This window comes from Nyctereutes procyonoides, unplaced genomic scaffold (genome assembly GCF_905146905.1).
Source record: "Nyctereutes procyonoides isolate TBG_1078 unplaced genomic scaffold, NYPRO_anot_genome, whole genome shotgun sequence".
Classification (NCBI taxonomy): Eukaryota; Metazoa; Chordata; class Mammalia; order Carnivora; family Canidae; genus Nyctereutes; species Nyctereutes procyonoides.
This window is the reverse complement of record NW_026575135.1, coordinates 16037227-16061463: the sequence shown is the minus strand read 5'-3', so window position 1 is coordinate 16061463 and position 24237 is coordinate 16037227. Positions and strand designations below refer to the sequence as shown.

The following is a 24237-nucleotide window of genomic DNA, read 5'->3' as shown; positions in this document are numbered from 1 at the left end:
CTACTGCTGGACAGGCCCAGGAGAAGGGGGATTTGGTGCCCGAAATAAACTTTGACAGTTAGATGCAGTGAGAAGAGTTTCTTGCCATAAGAACAGACTAGCGCCCTAAGCAGCATGGCAGTTGCTCTCTTCTACTCTTGTAGGAGGAAGAGGGTTATGACCATTTTTGCATTTGGCCATGGGGCGAACCTAAGTAGAAACACTCTGTTAAGTTCTTGTGCTTTTGTTCCCAACGATGTAACTGAATCAAGACTTTATTTCTGGGCTCTTTCTTCCCAGGAGAAGAAGGGGAGGACCTCCAGGGGAAGGAGTAGAGGGAGGGCCAATAAAGTCTTGATTCAGTTACATGGATGAGAACAGAAACACAAGGACTTAATAGGATGATTCTGTTTCATTTTGCCCTCTGGTTCACTGCAGAAATGGTCATAATCCTTTATTCCTTCTTTCCATCCATGTCCCTCGGTACTGGGACTTTGTGGCTCAGCTCTATCAAGGAGGATTCAAGGGGAAAAAGTCTGGCTTTCCCTCCCTCTTGAATTTAGTCTGGTTTCATGACTTGTTTTGGGCCAAACTAGCAGAAATGGCAGGTAGCAGTTCCACACTTAAACTTTTAAGAAGCCTCGTCCACCTCCACTAAGGGTTTCTCTCAGAATCCTGCTGCCGCAATGTGAACAAGTCCAGACTGATCTGCTGATGATAACAGACAATGTGGAGAGAGTTCCCAGTCTCCCCGGTGGACCCAGCTGAGGCCATAGACCCACCAGCCCTTAGCTGCTTTCGCCCTCTCCACAAGCTGGCTGCAGATGTATGGGCAAACGTAGCCAAGATCAGCCAAAGTCTGGCCCAGACCAGTAAACTGCACAGCTGACCCATAGATTGCTAACTCGCAGTTGTTTAAAAAATTAAGTTATTGAGATAATTTTCTCACACAGCAAAAACTAAGATACCTGCCCCAAGCCATTAAAACACATATTCCAAACTACTCTGCAGTTCATTTACATTTCTCATAGTTTAAGTGGCATATAAATGAGTGAGTGGCACCAGAGCTTGACTTTCATGTGTCCTGGGTTGAGTAAAAGTCTATAATGAACCCACTTAGAGCTCCGCTGGCTTTAAACCTGGGTCAGGGGTATGGTTAAAATTTTAAATTCTAGTCCTATAGTTCCCTTTAATTTTTCCTTCAAATCTCTTCCAGTTGAGTTTGAAAAATTTCGAGACAATCTTGTTTGTGTTTGTGTTATGTGGATTATAATTTTTTTATACCTTGGGGCAAGAAGAAAGGGAAAATGAGGGTGTATTGGAAACCTAGTGGGATGAAGTATAGACCAAAACTTATATGAAATCCCAGGTTGAATACACTAAAGACTGGATAGTGTCTCGCAATATCTACTTTTTTCTCTGCATTAAATGGAAAAAGAGCAACATCTACTTTGGTATCATGGCCCAGAATTTCTTTAGGCCTTTGCTCAAATCCATATGTTAATCATTTGTTCATCTATTTTTTTTTAAGCTCAATTAAATCTTTATTTTCCAGAGGGTACACACACATCCATCGTCCCTGGTCCTCAGGGCCAGACTCATCTGCATACACCCACTTATCTATGGTTTTATTCATTCTATAAATATAGAGCATGCTGGAAGGATGCCAAATTGTAGCAGACACAGGCATTTGTGTAGGTATTCTTCCAAAAAAGAGGGAAAGAGTTTTTGACCCAACAAACCTAACTGTAGTATCACAGAATGATTCATAGTAGGACACCTGCACATTTTCCTGGCATGTCCAGGCAACCACAGAAATCAGGTAAGTAGAGATAGCCAATCTGGTTTTCTCCAGAGCTTTGTGCATATATCTGGGAATAGAATATAGAGAAATAAGCAAAAGCTGGATTCCATCACAAATTCTATGAAGTGCCCTGGTAATCGACATGTGGCTCTGGGCCACCTATGAATAGAAGATGACAGATACTGATGTCAGATTTGGTTTCTCATTGGAGGCCTCTTCAGCATTTTGTTATGTTTTCTATGGAAACTTCCTGAGCCTTGGCATGTAAGGTGACCAGCGGGTGAACTGCACTTGGCACTTAAAATGAGCGAAACGAGCTTCCACAGACCAATTCTGTAAACTTGGAGTTCAATACTCCACTGGAGCATTCAGAAAAGGGATGACAGCTGTGGGACCTCAAACACTCACTGCATTTGAAAGGTTATGGCTGGGTGCTCGGTAGTAGGGAGGTGGCACCGGGAAGTGCAGGCCCAAGGTAAGCCAGGAGGGCATGTTCTGCTTTAGTGCCTCAAAATAAGGGGCTTCAGAAGGGAATCTGCCAAGAAAGTGCATACACTGAGTGAAAGACACATTTGCCCAACTCAGGTGAAAGAGATGTGACTAGGAATCACACCATGGTTGGAAATGGGATCACTGGGCTTCCTGTTTCTATTATGGCTGGTAAACAAATGCTTTGTCATGAGGTGTGATGTCTTTGCTGCTATGTCTATCTGTGTTCCTCTGTTTAAAAATTTGTTTTAATTGCAGAAAAAATACATGTAACATGACACAGGACAGCTGTGACCCGATTAGTCTACAGCTTGTCGCTGACAGGGCTGCAACATGATCCAGGAATACCACAGACTGAGAGGGCGAGAAGTGCTCACTGACTGGAAAGAGAGGCTTCCAGAGAGAACGGAAATTGTTCTGACAAGCTAGATGCACACTGGAGACATGGGCACAGCAGCCGTCCCAGAGGAGGTATAAACAATGAAAATGAATGATGCCTTTCACCCCCTTTTTCCTTTTCCTCGATTAGGAGTGGGAAATGTGAGTGGCAGATTTCAAAATCACCCAGAGAGCCAAGCTTTGAGCTGATGATCTGCCACAGATGAGAGTTATTTGGAGGCAGTGCCCTGAACTGAAGGCTCTGGTGTAAGGGAGGAGGAGGAGGAGGAAGAGGAGGAGGAGGAGGATGAGGAGGGGAGGAGGGCCACCGGGGCAGCGTGCAGCACAGCCGGCCCCTTTAGCTGCAGCAGTCATCCACAGGCTGGATGTGGGGAAGGCGGGAAGCTTCGGTTTTCAGATGTCCTCTATGCATTTACTGCTTGTTACTTCCTATCCATGAGACGCTTTGCTGGGCATTTGTAGTAAGAGTGCCAGGAAACGAATTAAGCAGAACACGTCTGTTGCATATTTCAAATATTCCTAGGAGTGCTGGAAAGGAGTGGGGAGCAGAAAGGCCCCACTGAGCCCACATGCCAGAAAGGGCACACTGCAGGAAACGAATTGTGTGCAGTACTCATGAATTAAGGTTTGCGTGTATTTTGTGCACAAGAACAAGAGCTAAAATAGCTTCATTCCCGGGGCTTTACCTGTATTATTATCTCAATGAATCCTTACAGCCTCTCTAGGAAGTGAGTACCGTTTTTATCTCAGTTTCACAAATGAGGACACGGAGGCCCGGAGAAGTTAAATAAATAATTTGCCAAGCCACACATACGGCAAGTGTCTGGGACAGGTTATGATCCAGGTGCCTGACTCCAGAGACCACAGCCGTGCTTTTAACCATACGTGGCCTATAATGCATTTCCCTGTCCATTATGTACAGAGAATTTTTTTTTTATTCTGTCCTATTTCTGTTTGAAACCACACATACTCTTACTGGTTGTGTTATCAACAACTTGGTCCTGATCTGATCTGAATTACTTACACATAATTTCCCCTATGTGTAGGGAGACCCAGTTACATCTCTCCGCTTTTATTTTCACAAACATAAAGACACCTGGCGCTGGCCTCTTCTTACCTCTTTTCCACACGTTTTGTCTTGAAACGCTGCCGCTTTTCCTCTCCAAATGATGTGTTTAGTGCTCTATGTAATCTCTGGCAGGAAGAACAGATTCACACGTAGAGATTATTAGAAACACGCAGTTAATTGTGTATCTCACAGTTAACAGATCTTGGGCTCTCGAAACAAATTTCCAGGGATGCCCGAAAACGGATCAACCTTCAGCCCGAAATCTCAAGAGAACCAAATTCTAAGATATTATTCTTATCTGGGGGGGAGGGGGGATTAAAAAATAACTTGGTAGGAAGCTTAGAAATGCTCTGATTTGTAAAAAGGCATGTGATACAATGAAGATACAACTAGCGTGTGGGGCAAGAGGCCTTGCAGAAGTGCTAGAGAGGAGTGTCAAAAACTTAAGTGCTGGCATCTGGGTTACTTGACAGAAATTCCATCCTGTGGCACTCGGCTTCGGCACCAGCCGACTTCAAAGCTCAGGGCCACTGAAGATGGGGACAGAACAAGGGCCCCTGGGTTCATCTAAAGGGCAACAGGGACTTCAAGCTCATTTAAGGAGTTTCAATTCTGGCTAGAAAAGTCTTTAGGAAATACACCTCTCACACCATCTCTTCAGGTTGTCACTATTAAGTGAAACGAGGCTGAAAACAATTCTATGGCTTCCATGTGAGCAATAGCGGAGGGTTCCATGAAAGGACAGGGAGTTATGGGGTAGGCTAATTTAAGAGGGAAGCGAATTAATCAGATAGAAGGAACTCCATCTTCTACACCAACTGTCTACACCACCCTAGTTTTCTTGGGAACTTGTCACCCATCTGACTTGGCCTCTCCCATCAGTGGGAGTTCTGAGGTTAGGATACTGGGCAGGATGCTGTGGCACTCACCTGGCTGGTATGGAGCCAGTACTGTAGCCTAGATTTGTTCTTGATTCGTGGTAGTAGGAGCCTGTACACTATGTGCTCACCAATGGTTGTCAAGATGGATAGACCAAATCCGATGCACAGCAGCACGAAAAGTCCAGAGAAGTGTTTGATGCCCATTTGCAAAGTCTATGGCGGAACAGGAAAGGAAAGGCCATGAATGTGTTGCTTCACCTGGCCCCATGCTGATACATTTTCCTGGGACCCAACGAGAGCTGGAGATCACCCCTCCCTTTGTGCTTGACCGGCTTCACTACAACGTGTTGTGGAGGAACCAGCCTGGACCGAGGGCCACTGCCCGGCACGCTTCCTGGGAGCTACGCACATATAGTCCTATCGTATGACTGGTCCCAGTGTCTGGACCACCCTATAGATTCTAGAGAGAGACGGAGAGGTAGAGGGACAGAGACCAAGAATTGAAACAATTTAATGTACTAAAGAGCTGCAGAGTTGTCAAGGAAAGAACCTTTCTCAGGGACACAGGACGAGTAGGTTTAAGGGGAAGAGATGATGAGTTCAATAATTTTGACATTTAGATCTGGTGGGAACATGGAAATCATCCACTTCAATGTCCTCATTTTACAGATGAGGAACCTGGGACCAGGGGAGTGAAGTAAATTCAGGCAGGCCACAAAATTAGACAGTCACAGAGGAGGAAAAGATAGGACCTAATATTTATTGACTGCTTACTTTTTTTGCACTGAGCTAGGTATTAAAACCACAATTTACAGTTGAAGACACTGAAGTCCTTGCAGCTTTTAAGTGACAAAGCTGGTCTATAGGTCCACGTTTGTTTAGCTGTGAAGCCTGGGCTCTTTCTGCTGTACACCAGAACAGCAGCTAGGGCACCTGGGTGGCTCAGTCGATTGAGTGTCCAACTCTTGATTTTGGCTCAAGTCATGATCTCAGGGTCATGGGATTGAGCCCCAGGTTGGGCTCTGCACTGGGCTTGGAGCCTGCTTGAGATTCTCAATAGTTACAACAACTATATGTGGCAGGTACTTTGCTAAGTGATTTACATATGAGATCTAAGAGAATCCTCACGAGTTCTCTATGAAATGGGTATTTATTATTCAGTCACGGGTATCAATGACTACAGAAAAGACAGACTTTTGACACAGTGAGTGTGTATTTCAGGCACTGGTTGAGAAGTACCACAGGATTCGGATAGGAGGGTTACGTCCCTGCCTTTAATGGGCTTGAGTCTAGGGAGGAAGCAAACAATTTATACCCCATGATACAGACACTGATCCATGCCTTCTCAGTTTTGTGGAGAAGTGGGCTCATGAGATAAGACGTAAAGGGAGAGAGGTAGAATGTGGAGGCTTGGGTGAGACGTAAGCACTCTGAAGGTTGCAGAAACAGGGAAAGAAGTGACGTCTGGCACCAGTGATGCAGGGGGTTGTGAAGCAGACCGTGGTGGCTGAGGGGTAGGTGGTGCAGGAGGCATGTGCTGTGAGGAAGAACCATACTAAGCAAGTCCTCGGATGCCAGTGCTTAGAAGCCTGATGTCATCCCTCTGCCGGGGGCTTTTGGTCATCATCCTCATCATTGATAATTATTTATCACTTAATATGTGGAAGGCACAGCTTTGAACACTATCACTCACAACTTGCTTACTCTTCATAACAACCTATGAGGTAGGTACTGTCATTGCCTCCATTTTATAGGTGAGGAAACTTAGGAACAAAATAACTTAGCTACTTGTCCAAGGTCACACAACTAGCCAAGATTAGAGCTGGGGTTCAAAGTCAGGCAGTCTAGCTCCAGAGCCTATATTTTTGATCACCCTCAAATGACGGATGTCAGTGTCCTCCCGTTCTCTTGGAGTTTCCTTTCTTCCATTCTCCCTGCCTCTACCTCCAGTCCCGAAGAAACACTTAGCCAGAAATGGTTCAGGCATGGGTCCATCTCCTGGGTATGCCAGGAAGTCCATCTGGGGGCAGCGTTCAGAGGTAGAACTTGGGGACTCCACTGGAGTCTGGGCATGAAATCACTTTTTCTCCATGACAGTACATCCTCCAGCGATGGCTCTGCATCAATGACAGATGCTAGGATCCCTGGAGAACTAATGACTGGAGGTGAGCAGAGGCATGACCTGGTCTAGGCAACTGAGAACAAGGCAAGATACGTGGGCAGACCACCTGAGACAATGAGGCAGAAGCCCAGCCCTAGGGAATAAGGAATGCTGGTCTAGGAAAGGGAAGAGGTGTGTCAGGTCCGGAGAGCTACACAAGTACTAGGGCTTCTCCTGGGACATCTCTGCACAAGTGGTGACCAACTGTATAACGCTGACCTCCAGAAAGTAGGTTACAAATATGCCTGAAAATAGCCCTCGGGCGGGATCTGTCCTAATGCGTACAGGATATGGTTATTATTTAAGGATTCAGTGAGTTGTCGCTGCCATGGATGAAGAACAAAATGGGGGAATTCATTCTTGACGTTAACATCATCAAACATTTGGCACAACGCTTAACAGACTGGCACTGCTCTCTTAGAAGGTGCTGCCAAGACGACTGAGAAAAATGCAGCTTACGGTGAAACATCTTGCCTTTAAACACATGGCTCCCCCCTCTGTGTTTTTGTGCGTGACAATAACCAGTCTCATTTTCCTCTTATTACCTCAATATCAAATAGGCTGTATTCGGTTTATTTTACACATTTTTCTTTAAATATTTTATTTAAATATTTTATTTATTTATTTATTTATTTATTTATTTATTTATTTATTTGATAGAGGGGGCACATCACCAGGGGGGTTGGCAGAGGGAGAGAATTTTTTTTTAAGATTTTATTTATTTATTCCTGAGAGACAGAGGGAGAGAGAGAGAGACAGAGAGAGAGAGAGAGAGACAGAGAGAGGCAGAGACACAGGCAGAGGGAGAAGCAGGCTCCACGCAGGGAGCTCGATGCGGGACTCGATCCCAGGTCTCTAGGATTGGGCCCTGGGCTGAAGGTGGCACTAAACTGCTGAGCCACCCGGGCTGCCGAGAGGGAGAGAATCTTGAGCAGACTCCGACACGGTGCTTGCTCTCATGACCCTGAGATCATGACCTGAGCTGATACCAAGAGTTGGACATTTAATCAACTGAGCCATCCAGGCACCCCTCATTTTTTCCTTTAACTTGTTTACACCCATATACTAATAAACTAGTAGATATAATTACTATAATTTGTTTTAAATTGGACAACTAATATGTGTGCCAGGCATCACATATGCATATTATGATTTTTAATACCCTTTAAATATTATTATCCCTATTTCACATTCAAGGAAACTGAGTCTCATAGAGATTAACTACCTTCCCCAAGATCTTACAAGCTAATAAATGGGGGAGCCAGGTTGTAGATCCAGGACTGTTTGATGCTAAATCCCATACTACCTTTCTTCTTCTCTCTCTCTTTTTAAAAATATTTTATTTATTTATTCATAAGAGACACAGAAAGAGAGGCAAAGACACAGGCAGAGGGAGGAGAAGCAGGCTCCATGCAAGAAGCCCGATGTGGGACTCGATCCTGGGAATCCAGGATCACGCCCCGAGCCAAAGGCAGACGCTCAACTGCTGAGCCACCCAGGCGTCCCCCATACTACCTTTCCAGTGAATACCATTTATAGGTATCCCTTGCTACCTGAACTCTTACTGTCTATTCCCTAAAACGACGTGCAAATATTTTAATTCAAAACTCAACATCCAAATTGAAAATCTGCTATAATCTGCCTGTGAGCACCAACAAACATGTTTAGCTTGTGTGTGAGTCTGAGTGATAAGACGTACAGCTGCAGTTGTAATTCAGCCATTCTTCTCCTCGGACGTGTTCCATGTACTGCGCATTAGCTATGTGCATCTGCCCCACATACCATGTGAAAACTTTCTAATAAAGTGGAACTTGCTCAACTCCACATTTATCACTGGCCAGAGGAAGAAGAGAAACAGTGGATATTCAAAGTCATATCTTAAAAATACATTTAAGCAACACAGACAAAATGATGGGAGTATGAACATCCTGTTCAGAAATGCAATCAGAGCCCAATGGTGTGTTGTCAGGAGCTGCATAAATGACAACAAAGAAAGGCAAACAGACATAAGGTTTTTGTTTTCTTTATCCTGTGGCTTTGTCTGCAGCTTCATTTGATAGCTCACAGCCATACACTTCTGAGGTCTCAAGTCTCTCAAGGAGAGAAGACTGTCCTAAGATTTAGCCATGGGCAAATCTCGGCCATTTATGGCTTCACTTTCCATCATACACTCATGCTAGGCCATCCAATCTCACTGAGCTACCTCTTTTTTTTTTCTTTTTTTTTTTCTGAGCTACCTCTTTAATCAATGTGTAACCACTCAAAAAACTGCCTTGCTTGACTATTTGGCTAAATGTTATTTATATATGTTATGCTTCTTTAGCATTCTATTATTTACATTGGCATATATTCATTGCATTGTGGAGGGAAAACATACTCTGCATGTCACACCCATGAATATCCAATAATTATGCATCAAAGAAAGAATGAATAAGAAGCGGTGTTTTAAATGCTTCCTATTATGCAGAAATCCTTGATGGACTGTCATATGCACTGTGCCTTAGATATTAAACACACGTGTCTAAGAGTGTTTTAGTGATATTTAAAACTGGTTGGGGTTTTTGGATGAAGTAGGAATGCTTTGTTTTTGGTTTTTCTTTTTTCATTTAAAACAATGGAAAGGACTCCCACCATCTAGAAGTTCACCAGCCAACGTATTTCCAGGAATGGACTAGATTCAGATAAAGGGAGATGCCTGTTGTGTCAAATGTTCTAAGTGGTCCCTGCCCAGATTATGAGTGCTCCCAGCATAAAGAGGCCAAGACCACCAATTTTGTTGCTGCCTAAACCGTGCTTTGCATCTTGCTCAGATGTGGACATTTGAAACATCTGACAGCTGGTTAGATGACTAATTCTGAAACCTCCAGCAAGAAATGCAGTTAGAGGGCAGCCCCAGTGGCGCAGTGGTTTAGTGCCGCCTGCAGCCCAGGGTGTGATCCTGGAGACCCTGGATCGAGTCCCACGTCGGGCTCTCTGTGTGGAGCCTGCTTCTCCCTCTGCCTGTGTCTCTGCCTCTCTCTCTCTCTGTCTTTATGAATAAATAAATAAAATCTTTAAAAAAAAAAAAAAGAAATGCAGTTAGAGTATTTCATGCATCATGCTTCAGATGTTACTGAGTCCAAGAGCTAAGCCTTCCTAGCCCCCAGTACATATCTCTCAACATACCAACTGCACACTTTCTCTGGTCCTCTAAGGAGTTGGCTATACTTGTTTTCAATTTCTCTGTCCCCATTCTCTTTTGAACTCATTCCAATTAGGCTTTTTGTCCCAACCTGTAACCTAGACAACTCCTGTCAAAGCCGTCAATGACCTCCGCATTGCCAAATACAACAGTTTTCACCTTATTCATGTACCAGGTTGGACACCATTGATTATTTCATCCTCTTTGATATATTTTCTTCACTGCTTCTGGGATACCTCTCTGTTCTCCTTCAGTCTTGTTTACTGGTTCCTCCCCATCTATATGATCATAAATATTGGCATGCCTTGATTCTTTAGCTACCTTCACTTTCTTGTCCAGACTCACGGCTATAAATCCTACCTACAGGCCAATGATTTCTAAATTTATATCTTCCCCAACTTCTTATTCAGTCTTGCTGCTAGGATATCTAACAGACATCTCAAGCTTAACACATTGAAATAAACTAATTTTCCTCCCTGAAAACTGCTCCTCTCATAGTCTTTCTCATCAGAGAATCCCCATCCTTGCTATCATTCAGGCAAAAAGTCTTAGAGTCATCTTTGACTGCTCTCTTTCTTTAGCATCCATACCTAGTGTGTCTGCAAATATGGCGAACCCTACCTTCAAAGTATACCTAGAATCTGATGACTTCCCACCACCTCAACCAACCACTCTGGTCTATGCCACCGTCATTGCTCACTTGGACTATCGAAATAGCCTTCTATTTGGTTCTCTGATCCCCTCAGTCTGTCTTCTGCACAGCATCCAGCTTGGCTCCCTCAACAAAACATGTCATTCCATGTCTGGTGACGGTTTTCCATCTCCTCTAGAGTAAACATGAGTTCTTACAATAGTCTAAATGACCTTCCATGATTTAGTCCTGTACTTCTGACTTCATATCCTTCTCTCACTTGTTCATTCTGCTCAGCTACTTGGGCTTCCTCTTGCTTCTTTAAGTCTATGCAGCAGTTGAGAGTCTTCATTTTCTGTGCTCTCTGCCTGCAACTCCTGCCAGTAATCAGTATTGTTCCTCTCCCTCATTTTCTTCAATTCTCTATTCAAATGTCATTTATCAATAAAGTCTCCCCTAACCATGTGGTTAAAAAGGGCAAAACTTCCTCCTCTTCCTTTCCTGGACACAACCTAACTCCCTTACTCTGCTTTATTTTTCTCCTAACATAATATATTTTATTTATTGCCTACTTCCCTTCTTACATAGAATGTAAGCTCCAAGAGGATAGGGGTTTTGTTCATCTTGTTCAGACTGTACCCTGATTGCTTAGAACAGTGCCTAGCATTTACTTGGTCTTCAATTAATATTTTTTGAAAGAACGGATGAAAGCATTCAAAAGCTAGAATCTTTTTGTATAATGTAAATGTATACCAATTTTTCTCCCTGAACACATTTATTTATTTTAAAAAAAATTTTTTTTAAATTTATTTATGATAGTCACACAGAGAGAGAGAGAGGCAGAGACACAGGCAGAGGGAGAAGCAGGCTCCATGCACCGGGAGCCCGATGTGGGATTCGATCCCGGGTCTCCAGGATCGCGCCCTGGGCCAAAGGCAGGCGCCAAACCGCTGCGCCACCCAGGGATCCCTAAACACATTTATTTTTAATTTATTTTTTAATAATAAATTTATTTTTTATTGGTGTTCAATTTACCAACATACAGAATAACACCCAGTGCTCATCCTGTCAAGTGCCCCCCTCAGTGCTCATCACCCATTCCCTGCCCCCTGCCCTCCTCCCCCCCTTCCACCACCCCTAGTTCATTTCCCAGAGTTAGGAGTCTTTATGTTCTGTCTCCCTTTATGATATTTCCTACCCATTTCTTCTCCTTTCCTTCTACTCCCTGAACACTTTTGTATATCTCAGGAGATTTTTAGAATAATTCTGTGAGGGAGTAGGATAGAGATGGGTATTCTCAATTGATAGATGAGAAAACTGAGCTTGGAAAACTCGCCATCATGACTTCATAATACCAGTATTCATCACTCTGGGACCTAATTGGAGGGAAGTATATTTGCAATTAATAAAAAGTTAGAGATTGAATGCAGTAATTTCAGCCAACTTGTGTTGGGCAAGTATTGTATTGATTTTATTTGCTTAGGACCCTTTCCTTGGGAAAATGCATAGTTTTCATTTATCTACCAATCAGACTCTTCATTGTTTGGTCCCTTAAAGCCAAGCATGTGACCCAAGGTAAGCCAGTTTGCATTTGAAACAGAGATATTGGCATTGAAAGTTGTTTGAGACTGAGTCATTTCCAGTACCAATGCCTCAAAGTCATAGTCCCTGGAGTCCTGTGGTTCCTGAGGCATTATCAGTTATTCTTTTCCTTACTTCAAAACACTGAGCTCCCCACTATTCTTTTGATAATCCCCTTTTTTCTTGCTTAATCTGTTGCTTGCAACCAAAGAACATGACCCGATAGACTGCTTAAAGGACTAAGCTCCTCTAGCTCCAAGCTGTAAATAGAACCTATCTTGAAATAGACTTTATTTCTCAATGTAGAACCCTGAAGTGAATCCATGAGTCTGTTCTAGGAAGATTTCTCTGATACAGTGAGGCTTTGCCTTTCTTTATATGCGTCCAAAAGCTTGGTGTATAGTAGGTGTTCAATACATGCCTATTAAATACAATATGTATCTGAAAAGAAACTTAGTTAGTTGATCTCGAGATTTCCAGTACCCATTAAAGTAGGCTTCCCCCAGAATAAAATAACTACAAGAACCAGGGGAAATCATTTTATATTTTAGTGATCTAGTGCGTTAAACTTTGCATCATCTCTTCTCTGAGTCTGTAAAGCCCAATCCTGGTGTTCAAACTGATTTTCTTTTTCTTTAGTAAGAACAAGAGTTGGGGACGAATAATGATTTTAGTGAAAGGTAAAGGAAAGAAGAGCTATGGAAAGTCTGAACTATGGATGACTCCTAGATACTTGGAAGCAGGGTACATACATAGGAAGCAAATACGGTTTCTAATCTAGAAGACCTGATTTATACACTTTTTTTTTGCCACCCACTATTTTGCTTGGAGGAGCAGCAGCTCAACAAATTTGGCAGCTTCATTGTTGTATCTATACAAGTGATCCTTTGTGGGGGAGGGACAGAAGATGGAGACTTGCAGGAGGCTGGGCTCGGAGGTCCCAAGGACAGCTCGCAAGGGATACAGTTTACCTGGCTGGAGGGTAGGGTAAAAGTGTAAGGTGCAATCATTTGGGATTTCTAAAAAAAAAAATAATAATAATAACAATAATTATGAAGAGAGAGAAAGAAGATGTTCACTCAGAGGATCTGGAATTTTTTCATCAATGAAGACAGATGGAAAGATCACATTTAACAAAAGAAACAAGAGGAGATGATCTGCAAAATCCAGCAGGACAATGCATAAGCAAAGTTAATTAACAGTGCTCACACATTTGCATTAGCAAAATGATGTAGATGGACAGCAACCAGTGTTTGTGGGAAAGTCTCATCACTTTCCAGGCCCTGGGGGCTGGGAACCTCTGTCTTCTTTAATCTGTAATCTGCTTAATGGCTCCATCAGTGTGGCACTGCCCATCCTGTTCAGGAAACATTCCTTCTGTTCCTTGCCTTCTCCAAGCCCCTGCCCCTTCTAGGCTTCTGCAACCACTTTTTAGCCTAGGACCTGGTACTCAATTTGCTACATTTCTCCATTGTGTGGTCTTTTGGAAATCTTGATTTATTACTAAAGCAACTCAGAAAAACATTTCTAAACTTTAGAGACGATTAACCATAATCCTTTTCCCATAAAAATAGTTTCTTTTTAAAAAAATAAGTATCTACATCTCATGGGGGGCTCAAACTCACAATCCCGAGATCAAGAGTCACAGGCTTTAACCAACTGAGCCAGCCAGGTGTCCCTACAAAATACTTTCAGTTCTTATTTTCTTTTCTGAACTGCATATGAACCATATACATATGTATTTTCCAGAATTATGTAAATATGTAACAACTATGCTTTTTTTTAAAAAAATACTATTTTCCAAAAATGTGTATTTACAGTCATTTTATTTATTAATTTAATGGCTTTATTTTATCACCTATTATTTACCATAATTGGCAACTAATCTCAAACTGTCAGGTGTTTAATTTTCTTTAATATTATATATACATGCTAAATATTGCTACAACAAAAAAATCTTTTGTGCATAACATTTAAAAATCGGTTTTGATTCTCTGAGATATATATATATATGTATATATGCATATATATATGTATATATATATATATATATACAGTGGGTGGGATTAACAAGTCAGATGATATTACTGTTTTGAGGCCTCATGATGTGTGAAGCATCCTTCACAAAGTGTGAACACTGTTCCTGATGCTGCCCGATGCACAGAATGCTCACATCCCTGCCAAGCCTGTTTTATATGCAATCATTTTTTCTTGTTTTAAACATTCTGATTTGTATTTACTTAGGGAGGCTATTTTTTGATGTTTTTTCCATCTCCTTTTGTATGAATCATATATTTATATCCTTTGCTGGTTATGCATTCCAGACAAGGCAAGGCTTTTTGTTGAAAAAAAGCTATTAACCTCTTTCCTACGTATTATTTATGTTTCTCTAATTTCAAGTTGACTGTTAGTTTTTGTTAGATTTTATTATATGGAGGTTTGAAGTTTTATATGGCTATATCTGTTTTGACTATTGTAAACTTATTGTTTCAGCTGTTAGAAAATATTGGTTGTTGGGATAAATGTTTTATGACCAGTTGCACTATTTTTGAAAAATAATGAACACTTTAGTCCATCTTGAGCTTTTGTACTAAAGAGTGGAGCAGGTTTTCTCTTCCTTGAAACTTTCCATTTTAGCCACATGCTTCATAGGTCATAGGTATCTTAGCCAATAAAAGGTCACTCTCATCTTGGGGTGGCATGCATTCCTTTATGCTCATTTTGATTTTGATTTAAGAGCTTCAGATTTTAAAAATATTGGCAAATAAAAAACTTGTGAGGACAAACATCACATAAAACAACAAAAAAATTTACTTGCAGGTCAGATAAACCCTATGAGTTTTCAGACTGTAGCCTTTGATGTACACAGCTGTCTTGCTGCTGGTGTCTCTTCAATGTTGTGGTTTTTCATTGTGAACCAGCTAATGCCTTTAACGCTGACACATGATTTGCTGCTATGCGCACAGTCACCAGCCTTTGGGATAGCTACAGTAGCCAATATGAAAGGAGAGGCGTCCAGTCTGATTCTCAGTCTAGTGGCCTATTACGGTGCCACCTTGTTTTAAAAAACACCCAAGCCATTCCCTTTTCAAGGCATGCAAAACAGATAAAACACAGTAGCCAGATCAATGACTTCCTATATGCTAACAAAGAGATTCAATAGTACAAGTGAAGAATAGAATTTGTAACTAAACAAAAAATATTTTCTGAGAGGTTTTTCCCTGAGAATGCCTCTAAAGCATGATAGACTTTGAGGATAAACCAACAGAGTTAAGACTGTATTTTCTCCTATTTCAAAAAAAAAAAAAAAGAAGTGTCTTGTGGTTTGGGATTGCAACATATGGTAGAGAGCAGATACAATCCATTAATATTGGATTTATAACAACATATTGTTACTAATCTGTATAGCCTGGAAGTATATTGGTTGCTATTATCAGTTTATTTTTTATTTTTATTTTTTTTAAAGATTTTATTTATTTATTCATGAGAGACACAGAGAGAGAGAGAGGCAGAGACACAGGCAGAGGGAGAAGCAAGCTCCACACTGCAGTGCATGGGTGCACACTCTCAAATGAATGCATAAATCTTAAAAATATAAATAAATAAATAAATAAATAAATAAATAAATAAATAAATAAATAAATAAATAAAAAAGCCTAGTTCAAGTTCTTGCTTTGCCACTTACCAACTGGGAGATCTTGGAGGAGATTCTAGATCTCTCTACAGCTTCATGCATTAAACCGAATGATGGCACCTACTTCACAGTGTTGTTATGATTAAATGATATAACAAATTCAACAGTATCTGGAACAGTGGTTCAATAAATGTTAACTACCATTATCACTCAAGGAGTTGTACAGAACTATATTTGTTGGCAACCAGCAACTAACAGAAAAATCAAAGCATTCTAACTTGGAAGTAAATGTGATCTTTCTCCCCAAATATCCGTACAGTCAGATCTTTCCAGTTGCTAAAAGTAGAAACAGTTCTCAGTTCAAGGTCATTACCATAAAGCTCTGGGTAACTACATTAAGTAGACTGATGGAGCAATTAGCTTGTTAATTCCAGCCATTCCAGGAGCTGAAATATTTTTCCTCCTCTTGTTAAATTTAAACATGTAATTCAACATGCTTCAAACCCTTGGTCGTAATTTTTAAATTTCCATATTTTAATGTGTACACTGCAGAGTATATAAAAGAAAAGTCTCCGAGAGGCCTTGTCAGCTAGCACTACACATGCGGACTTTCCTCTTGCATAGTTTCCTCCACAAAGTCAAATAGGTTGGGCTAGAATGAGAGTCTTCTAAACTTTCTCTGGTCAAGAAGTCTCTCGTTACCTCTGCACATGAGGGGGTCGGGAGGGCTATGACATTGTTTCTTTTCTGGATTAGGATTATACAAACATCCAGCTAATTTTACACTGCTATAGCTAAGTACTAAGAAAGAGTTCAAGACGAAGAATTCTTTCCCTTATGTATCTTGATCTAATAGAAGTGGAGTAAAGGGGGGAAGAGAAGGAAATTACAATGAACTCATTGTGCTCTAGGCACTTTACTTTTTATATTATTATTATTATTATTATTATTATTATTATTATTATTATTTTAGTAGGCTCTACACCCAACATGGGGCACAAACTCACAACCCTGAGATCAAGAGTTGCATGCTCTACTGACTAAGCCATCCAGGCACCCCTTACATGTTTTATATTTTTGAATCTTCAAAATAACCATATAGTGGATCCTCGTTTTCATTAGGAGAACTGACCCTGAGAGGTTAAGTAACTTGCTTATGCTCACAGAGTTAATAAAGGACCGTCATAAAAACCCAGTTGTAAGCAACTCCAAACCCAAGTGTGTCTGAATTGATGCTATCCTGCAATGAAGGTATCACACAGGGTTGGGGCCATTTCTTGAGTATTAATACATTTTCTAGGACTGCACAGGAATTAAAGGACAGAGACTCCTCTATTTTTTGTGGTTCCTAAATAATCTAGAAAATAAAAAGTATGGCAGGGAGCCTTGGTAGATGGGTGCCCTGACAGTAATTAAATTTGTGGACTTATTTTTCCTACTTTTGTTTTTTTCAAGACCAGCTACTAGCTTCTTCAAAATATAAGGATAATAGTATCTTTCAAACAGATATTCCTCATCCTGAGTAAAATCACCTGAGTTTTGTCCTGTGTAGGGAGAGAATGTTTCATTGTACTGGTGTTTTGAGAGCCTTAAGCCCTTCCATGGGGGAGTGGTCCACTGTAAGGAAGAGGATTGGTGTGAAGTGGCAAATGCTGGGACCAAGGACACCTTGTTTTCTGAGAACTGACAGTTAAGTGGGACCTCAGAGATCTGGTAAGATCTGCAGTACAGGCGGTGATATACTTACTCATACTGGTTCTCCAAACAAAATGAAAATTTTTTGCTCCTTCCCGTGATGTGCTAGTTCCACGGTGGCCAATTTCAATCCATCAACGTGATGACGTCACTAACACAGAGCTAGGAAGAGATGCACACACGTTGCCTTTGCCCAGTGTAAATAGGCTCCAGTACACACCTTGGCTGCAGGTGTATTAGGGTATGAGGAAATATGGGCTGAGTGTTCCAAGAGAAAAGCTTCCTGGGGTGAAAGAGCTCTCAGCTTCCCTGCCAGGCCCGGGGTCTGATTTCTAAAACTAAGTTTAGCTAGTACAGACGGCACCCCCGCTTCTGCAGAGACAGGTCTGCCCGTATCTGCATCTTTTGATTGTGTTTGCCTCTGTCCTGTGGGAAGAATGACTCTGAATCTGTCCCTTTCCCTCTAACTGGGGTGGTGGTGGTGGGGGGCCTGAGTTTTGGAGGTAAGGGCTTTCTGGGAAGGCCCCCACCCTGTTTGGCTGGAAGCAGTCTTAAGTGAACTTCGTATCGGGATGGGTAGCCCACCCTGAAAGACTGCCACCGAGGCTGATAGTTGGGCTGGGCACTTAATCCAGGTTCAGTATTTCTTATAAGAGTCCTGAGACCAGTTTCTGGTCAGGAGCTGAAACGATGGGACAGGAGGAACCCTCCAGACAGGCTCAGGGATTTCTGCACGTAGGGTGGGCAGCGGGCTGCAGCCCAGGAAAGGGAAAGACGGGCTTTCGCTGCCCAGAGAGAGCTGATCAAAGAGGTGTTCGGCCAAGAGAAATATATCTGCTCCTGTTGCCACCACAGGAAGTTAACAATCCGTCGTGAGAACCTGGCTGCAAGTAAGTCAAAACTATCCACCCAACACCTGATTTAAATTGTGCAATTTTCTCCCATATACAACACCACGAGAGGTAAAGGCCAAGATGTGTATATTTTCTCATTTTGGGATTTTTAAAGTTCTTTTTGACTCTTTATAGTTTGGTTTCTGCGTCAAAACCAAGAAAAAGGGCAGCCTGGGCGGCTCAGCGGTTAAGTGCCGCCTTCAGCCCAGGGCCTGATCCTGGAGACCCGGGATCGAGTCCCACGTCGGGCTCCCTGCATGGAGCCTGCTTCTCCCTCTGCCTGTGTCCCTGCCTCTCTCTCTTTCTCTGTGTCTCTTATTAATAAATAAATACAATCTTAAAAAAAAACCCACAACAAAACAAAACCAAGAAAAAGACGTTTAGAAAAACCATTTGGTTTTCTTTCCCCACCACGCTCCTTCCTCTTGGTCTCCCCCAGTTAGAGCGTTACCCTGAATCGCTGAGAGAAAAAGAATGAATGACACCGAGTTGGTCACGAGGTTCGTGTTAGAAAAACGTGGCTTGACAAAGAGACGCACTTCCAAGTAAGTCAGAGAGAGGGCTGCTGGGCTGCCTGGAGCCCATCTCAAAAGGGACAGAAAGGGAAGTAAGGGTTGGTGGGTGTGCTCTTAAGGAAAAGCTCACACAATTACCACCAGCTTCTTGTGCACCTCCAGGCCTCCGACCACAGCACTGAACTCCTCGAAGGAGATCTTCCCGTCCCCGTCTCTATCCAGGATGATGATGGTCTTGTCCACCAGCTGCTGTAACTGCCAGTCTTTCAGGTTGTCCCCGACCATCATCTTCAGCACCTGGAAGAGCTCCCCGTTGGAGATGTAGCCGTCCTTATCCATGTCGTAGATGCTGAAGGCAAACCTCAGCTTCTGCTCCTCGTCCCCCCTGACGCTGAACTGGGAGGCCCCCAGGATGAACTCCCTGAAGTCCACCTCTCCGTCGCCGTCCGTGTCGAAGACGTCGACCACTCGCTGCACCAGCGGGTTCTGCTGCAGCTCGGGCAGCGACAGGAACTCGTCCACGCTCAGGGCGCCCGAGCAGTCCAGGTCCAGCTTCTTGAACCGCTTGCCCAGCCTCTTAATTTCGTCCTGGCTGAAGTGGGAGCACATCTCCTCGGGGTAACTGGCTTCGTTCCCCATTGTGCACGCGGGCACCCCTCGCTGGGGCGCTGGGGGCGCGGGGGGCGGACGGTTGCGGGGCGCGGGCAGCCTTGGGGGGCTCGCGGGACCACCACGACCAGACGGAGCCCCCAGCCCCAGCGAGCGGGGGTGGGGAGCCAGGCGGGGAGCAGGGGGGAGCTGAGGTGCGGGATGCGCCCGGGAACCCAGAGGCCCACAGGCTGCCCCTGCGCCCTCCTTCCTTCTCTCCTGGCCCTCCTCGATTTTCTCTCTAAATTTTTGAAAATTTTATTTATTTATTTATGATAGTCACAGAGAGAGAGAGAGAGAGAGGCAGAGACACAGGCAGAGGGAGAAGAAGGCTCCATGCAGGGAGCCCGACGTGGGACTCGATCCCGGGTCTCCAAGATCACGCCCTGGGCCAAAGGCAGGCGCCAAACCGCTGCGCTCGATCCCAGGGATCCCTCGATTTTCTCTCTAGTTCCCTTGCTAGGATTTTACCTTCTCACCTCCTCACATTTCCTTAGCAAGTCACCCCCAAAAGGGCAGTCCCCCCCCTCCGCCCCCACAGCACCTGTCCTGCAGTACATACGCTTAATAAACCTGCAAGGCATTAGGGAGGGAAGCTCAGGCTTCGGCCCTTCCTGCTTATTATGAAGGCCTAGAGGCGGGACCAAGTGAGGTGGCACATCACAGGGTTGGTCTTACACCTATTTTTCCTAAATTCTCTGGGAGGGGAAGCCAGCCTTGATCTCCTTCCCGTTGAGGTCATTGACTCTTGTCAAGGTATGGGGTTCAGGGCCTTTCTAAGAGACCACTCAGAGGTCACACAGGATTTCTCACATGATCACCTACAGGCGGTGACATATTCCCGAGGAATACACGCAACCTGGATTCAGGGCATTTTTCAAGAACACACGGTTCCCCAGAATATTAGCCTTGGTTGCCCTATTGTTACTTGGAATTCATCATCTTACAACTGGTCTTCCTCGCTGTTGAACTGGTGCCTGATGGCTGTCCTGCAGACCACTCTGGGGATGGCTGTGATGAGCCCAGAGAAACCTTTGGCTTGTTCTGAGAGTGCCAGTGGCCCTTCTGCGGTGTCACTCTTTCCTCTTTGCTTAAACTGGATTTGTCCTTTTTGTTAAATGGGAATCTGATGCACTACTCCCCCTTCCCCATATTCTTTCTTCCTTTGGAAGCACATCAGTTACTCCAAATGCATAAGAAATAAATCGGATTCAAGAGCAATGCTGTTCAAAGGGACTAAGGGGGAACCCCAGACCACTAAATCAAACCCAACGGGACAAACACTCACTTAAAAAATGCTAACACGGGATCCCTGGGTGGCGCAGCGGTTTGGCGCCTGCCTTTGGCCCAGGGCGCGATCCTGGAGACCCGGATCGAATCCCACGTCGGGCTCCCGGTGCATGGAGCCTGCTTCTCCCTCTGCCTGTGTCTCTGCCTCTCTCTCTCTCATTCTATGTGACTATCATAAATAAATAAAAAATTAAAAAAAAAATTAAAAAAAAAAATGCTAACACCGGGATCCCTGGGTGGCGCAGCGGTTTGGCGCCTGCCTTTGGCCCAGGGCGCGATTCTGGAGACCCGGGATCGAATCCCATGTCGGGCTCCCGGTGCATGGAGCCTGCTTCTCCCTCTGCCTGTGTCTCTGCCTCTCTCTCTCTCTCTCTGTGACTATCATAAATAAATAAAAATAAAAATAAATAAAAAAAAATGCTAACACCTTCTTTGTGTTTTAAGTTCAGCCAAAATATCACTCTCATGGCGATTGTGCTGAAACATGATTCTATCCCACAACAAAGCTATGGGGTATCTTCCCCAAGAGCTAGACAATTTAAAGGGAAAGGCAAGCTTCGTAGACTACAACAAACCACTGAATTATTATCCCAAGTGACTGAATGAGCTAGATCTGAAAGAAGCATGATAGAGTGGAAAAAATTTAAAAGAGAATCACCTAGCATCAGGTCTGAACGGCCCACTTAGTAGCGCTAAGGCCTCAAACAACTTGCTTAACAGCAGTTTTTCCCATCTGTAAAATGGGGCTAATAATACATGTTTACAGCTGTAGGAGGATTAAAGTTGACCTTAGCTGATATGATAAACCTTAATCATTTTTAATATTACTACTATTTTCAGTACTATTTACCCTGCTGGTGAAGATGAAGTCTTAAAGAATGATCAGTTGGCAGCCTGGGTCCCTACGTGTCTGTTATTTACTGAGCATTCCTCGTGTGCCATTTACACGGTGCCACCTACTGCCCTAAGCATTTTCTCAGCATTGACTTTGGCTCCCCCAGTTCAGCATACTCCTTGAGGATTGACTGCAAACCTTCCATCACAGGCTTGAGGAAGCCAGTGACGACCTCACGGGCCCATCAGGCATGCTTCTGGAGTCTTCACTGACTTACCCTTGATGGTCATCACGTGGAAAGAGATATTAGCGTGGAAACTTTTAGTAAGTGAATTCCTCTATTCTTCTATGTAGTGAGGGGTAGTGGAAAGAGCATAAGAATTCAGTAGACCAGGTTCCAGTCCCTGCTCTAACCGGATTAGCGATGAGCCCTTCGAGGAGCCATTTCTGTACCCACCTCAGCCTCCTCATCTGTAGAATGGTGATAGTAATTATAACTGCCTTCTCCACTGCATGTGGTCATTCTGAGAGTGAGAGGTGGGCATGCATATAGAAATGTTACATGAGAGGAGAGGTTAACTCCTGGTTGAACAGACACTCTCAGGAGGATGGTCCCACTTCACTAAAATAATTCAGTGTGTTACCAAGAATTGCTTTACTCCTGTCCTGCAGAGGATGCAATGTCATGCTGGATCTTAAGTTTTGGTCCATGTGAAGCTGAGTCCCCCATTGCTCCACATTTCATAAACTTCATAGTTCAGCATTATTATGCAGCTCAATGCCATTGCTTCAATTTTCTCTGGCTGTTATTCCTAGTCATTTTCAGTGTTACTTTTTCTCTTTATCACTGGGAGGGATCTGGACCATTGGACATTCACTGCAGTAAGTAAATTAAAAGGGTTCACTGATTGTGCCGGAAGAAATCAGGAGCCTAATGGCACTTCCATTTCAGCAAGCCATTATTTTTTCCTCAAGAAATTTCAGGGAAAGAACTATGAGATGGTCACGTGCAAAAATCACTGATATTGGAAAATAAAACCAATAGAAATGGAAGTGATGGATCCTTTGGCTCATTTAAGGCCTCATCTTCCAAGTCAGGAGAATGGGTTTCTGAGCAGTATCACACAGCCATTCTGGGAGCTTCCCAGGTAGTGGGTCATTGATCTTGGCCTGGAAGCCCACACCTATCTGTGGTGTTGCAAATTACCATATTTAACATTAATCTGTGTTGAGGTTAGCCATCCTGTAGACTGCGGAACCACACAGCCCTGAGTTTAAAACCTTTTCTGAGCATCAGCTTTCTCATCTGCAAAGCAGGAATAATACGGTGTCGTAGTGACGTCTGGGTGGCTCAGTCAGTTAAGTGTCTGCCTGCCTTCAGTTCAGGTCATGATCCCAGGGTCCTTGGATTGAGCCCCCACATTAGGCTCCCTGCTCAGGGGGAGTCTGCTTCTCCCCTTCCGCTGCCCCTTTCCCTGCTGGTGCTCTCTCTCTCTCTCTTTTTCTCTCAAATAAATGAATAAAATCTTTTAAAAATATATAATGGTGTCATAGTATTATTTTAGATTTGAGTGAGAGAACATCTAAAATAATTAAAAAGCCATCTAAAATAGCATACCATGTGCACCTATCTTTTGTACTCTATCTTCTTTCCTTTTCCTTTCTTACTCTTTATTTGCTTTCTCCAAAGCAGACATTTGGCCCTGGCTATATGTGTTTTGTTTTTCTTGGATGTGACAAACGTTGTTTCAAGTTCAAATCCATTTAACAAATATATATCAAACACCTACTGTGAGCCAGGCCCTGTGCCAGCTGATGGGTCTTCTGTGGTGAACAAGATAGAGTCCCTTGAGAAATAAACAGTTTTGCTATTGAGAGATCTACAGTTTAATAAACAGTATGACGGGGATCCCTGGGTGGCGCAGCGGTTTGGCGCCTGCCTTTGGCCCAGGGCGCGATCCTGGAGACCCGGGATCGAGTCCCACGTCGGGCTCCCGGTGCATGGAGCCTGCTTCTCCCTCTGCCTGTGTCTCTGCCTCTCTCTCTCTCTGTGACTATCATAAGCAAAATAAATAAATAAATAAATAAATAAACAAACAGTATGACTGGAAAGATGTAGCACTATTTGCTTAGTCTTTTATGCATAACGTGTGTATCCAAAAAGATCAAGAATAATATGTTTGATTTTCTTTTGTAATTCTGGCATGGTGTTTAGTATGAGCACTGGTTTTCTTTTCTTTTTTAAGATTTTTATTTATTTATTCACGAGAGACAGAGAGAGAGAGAGACAGAGAGAGGCAGAGACACAGGCAGAGGAGAAGCAGGCTCCATGCAGGGAGCCCGATGTGGGACTTGATCCCGGGTCTCCAGGATCACACCTTGGGCTGAAGGTGGCATTAAACCGCTGAGCCACCTGGGCTGCCTAGAGCTTTCAATCATTGCTTTGCTATTTAACAACTCTATGATCTTGGGCAAAATTACTTATTTAAATCACTGCTCATCTATAAAACTGGGGCAACAATTGCTAACTCATTGCATCATTTTCAAGATTA

General features: G+C 43.3%; 2 protein-coding genes across 2 annotated transcripts in view; both read right to left on the bottom strand.

Moving 5' to 3' along the window:
• Nucleotides 1-24237, bottom strand: part of GRIN3A (glutamate ionotropic receptor NMDA type subunit 3A) — a 145675-nt gene that overhangs the window by 1073 nt on the left and 120365 nt on the right. Inside the window, exons 7-8 of the mRNA XM_055302357.1 lie at nucleotides 4670-4834; nucleotides 3789-3865 (exon numbers count right to left, since the gene is read on the bottom strand). Coding sequence (XP_055158332.1) covers nucleotides 3789-3865; nucleotides 4670-4834 — 242 coding nt within the window. The remainder of the gene's footprint in view (nucleotides 1-3788; nucleotides 3866-4669; nucleotides 4835-24237) is intronic.
• On the bottom strand, nucleotides 19039-19551 carry PPP3R2 (protein phosphatase 3 regulatory subunit B, beta). Its single transcript, XM_055302358.1, has one exon. It carries the CDS (start codon nucleotides 19549-19551, stop codon nucleotides 19039-19041), a length of 513 nt encoding a protein of 170 aa, XP_055158333.1.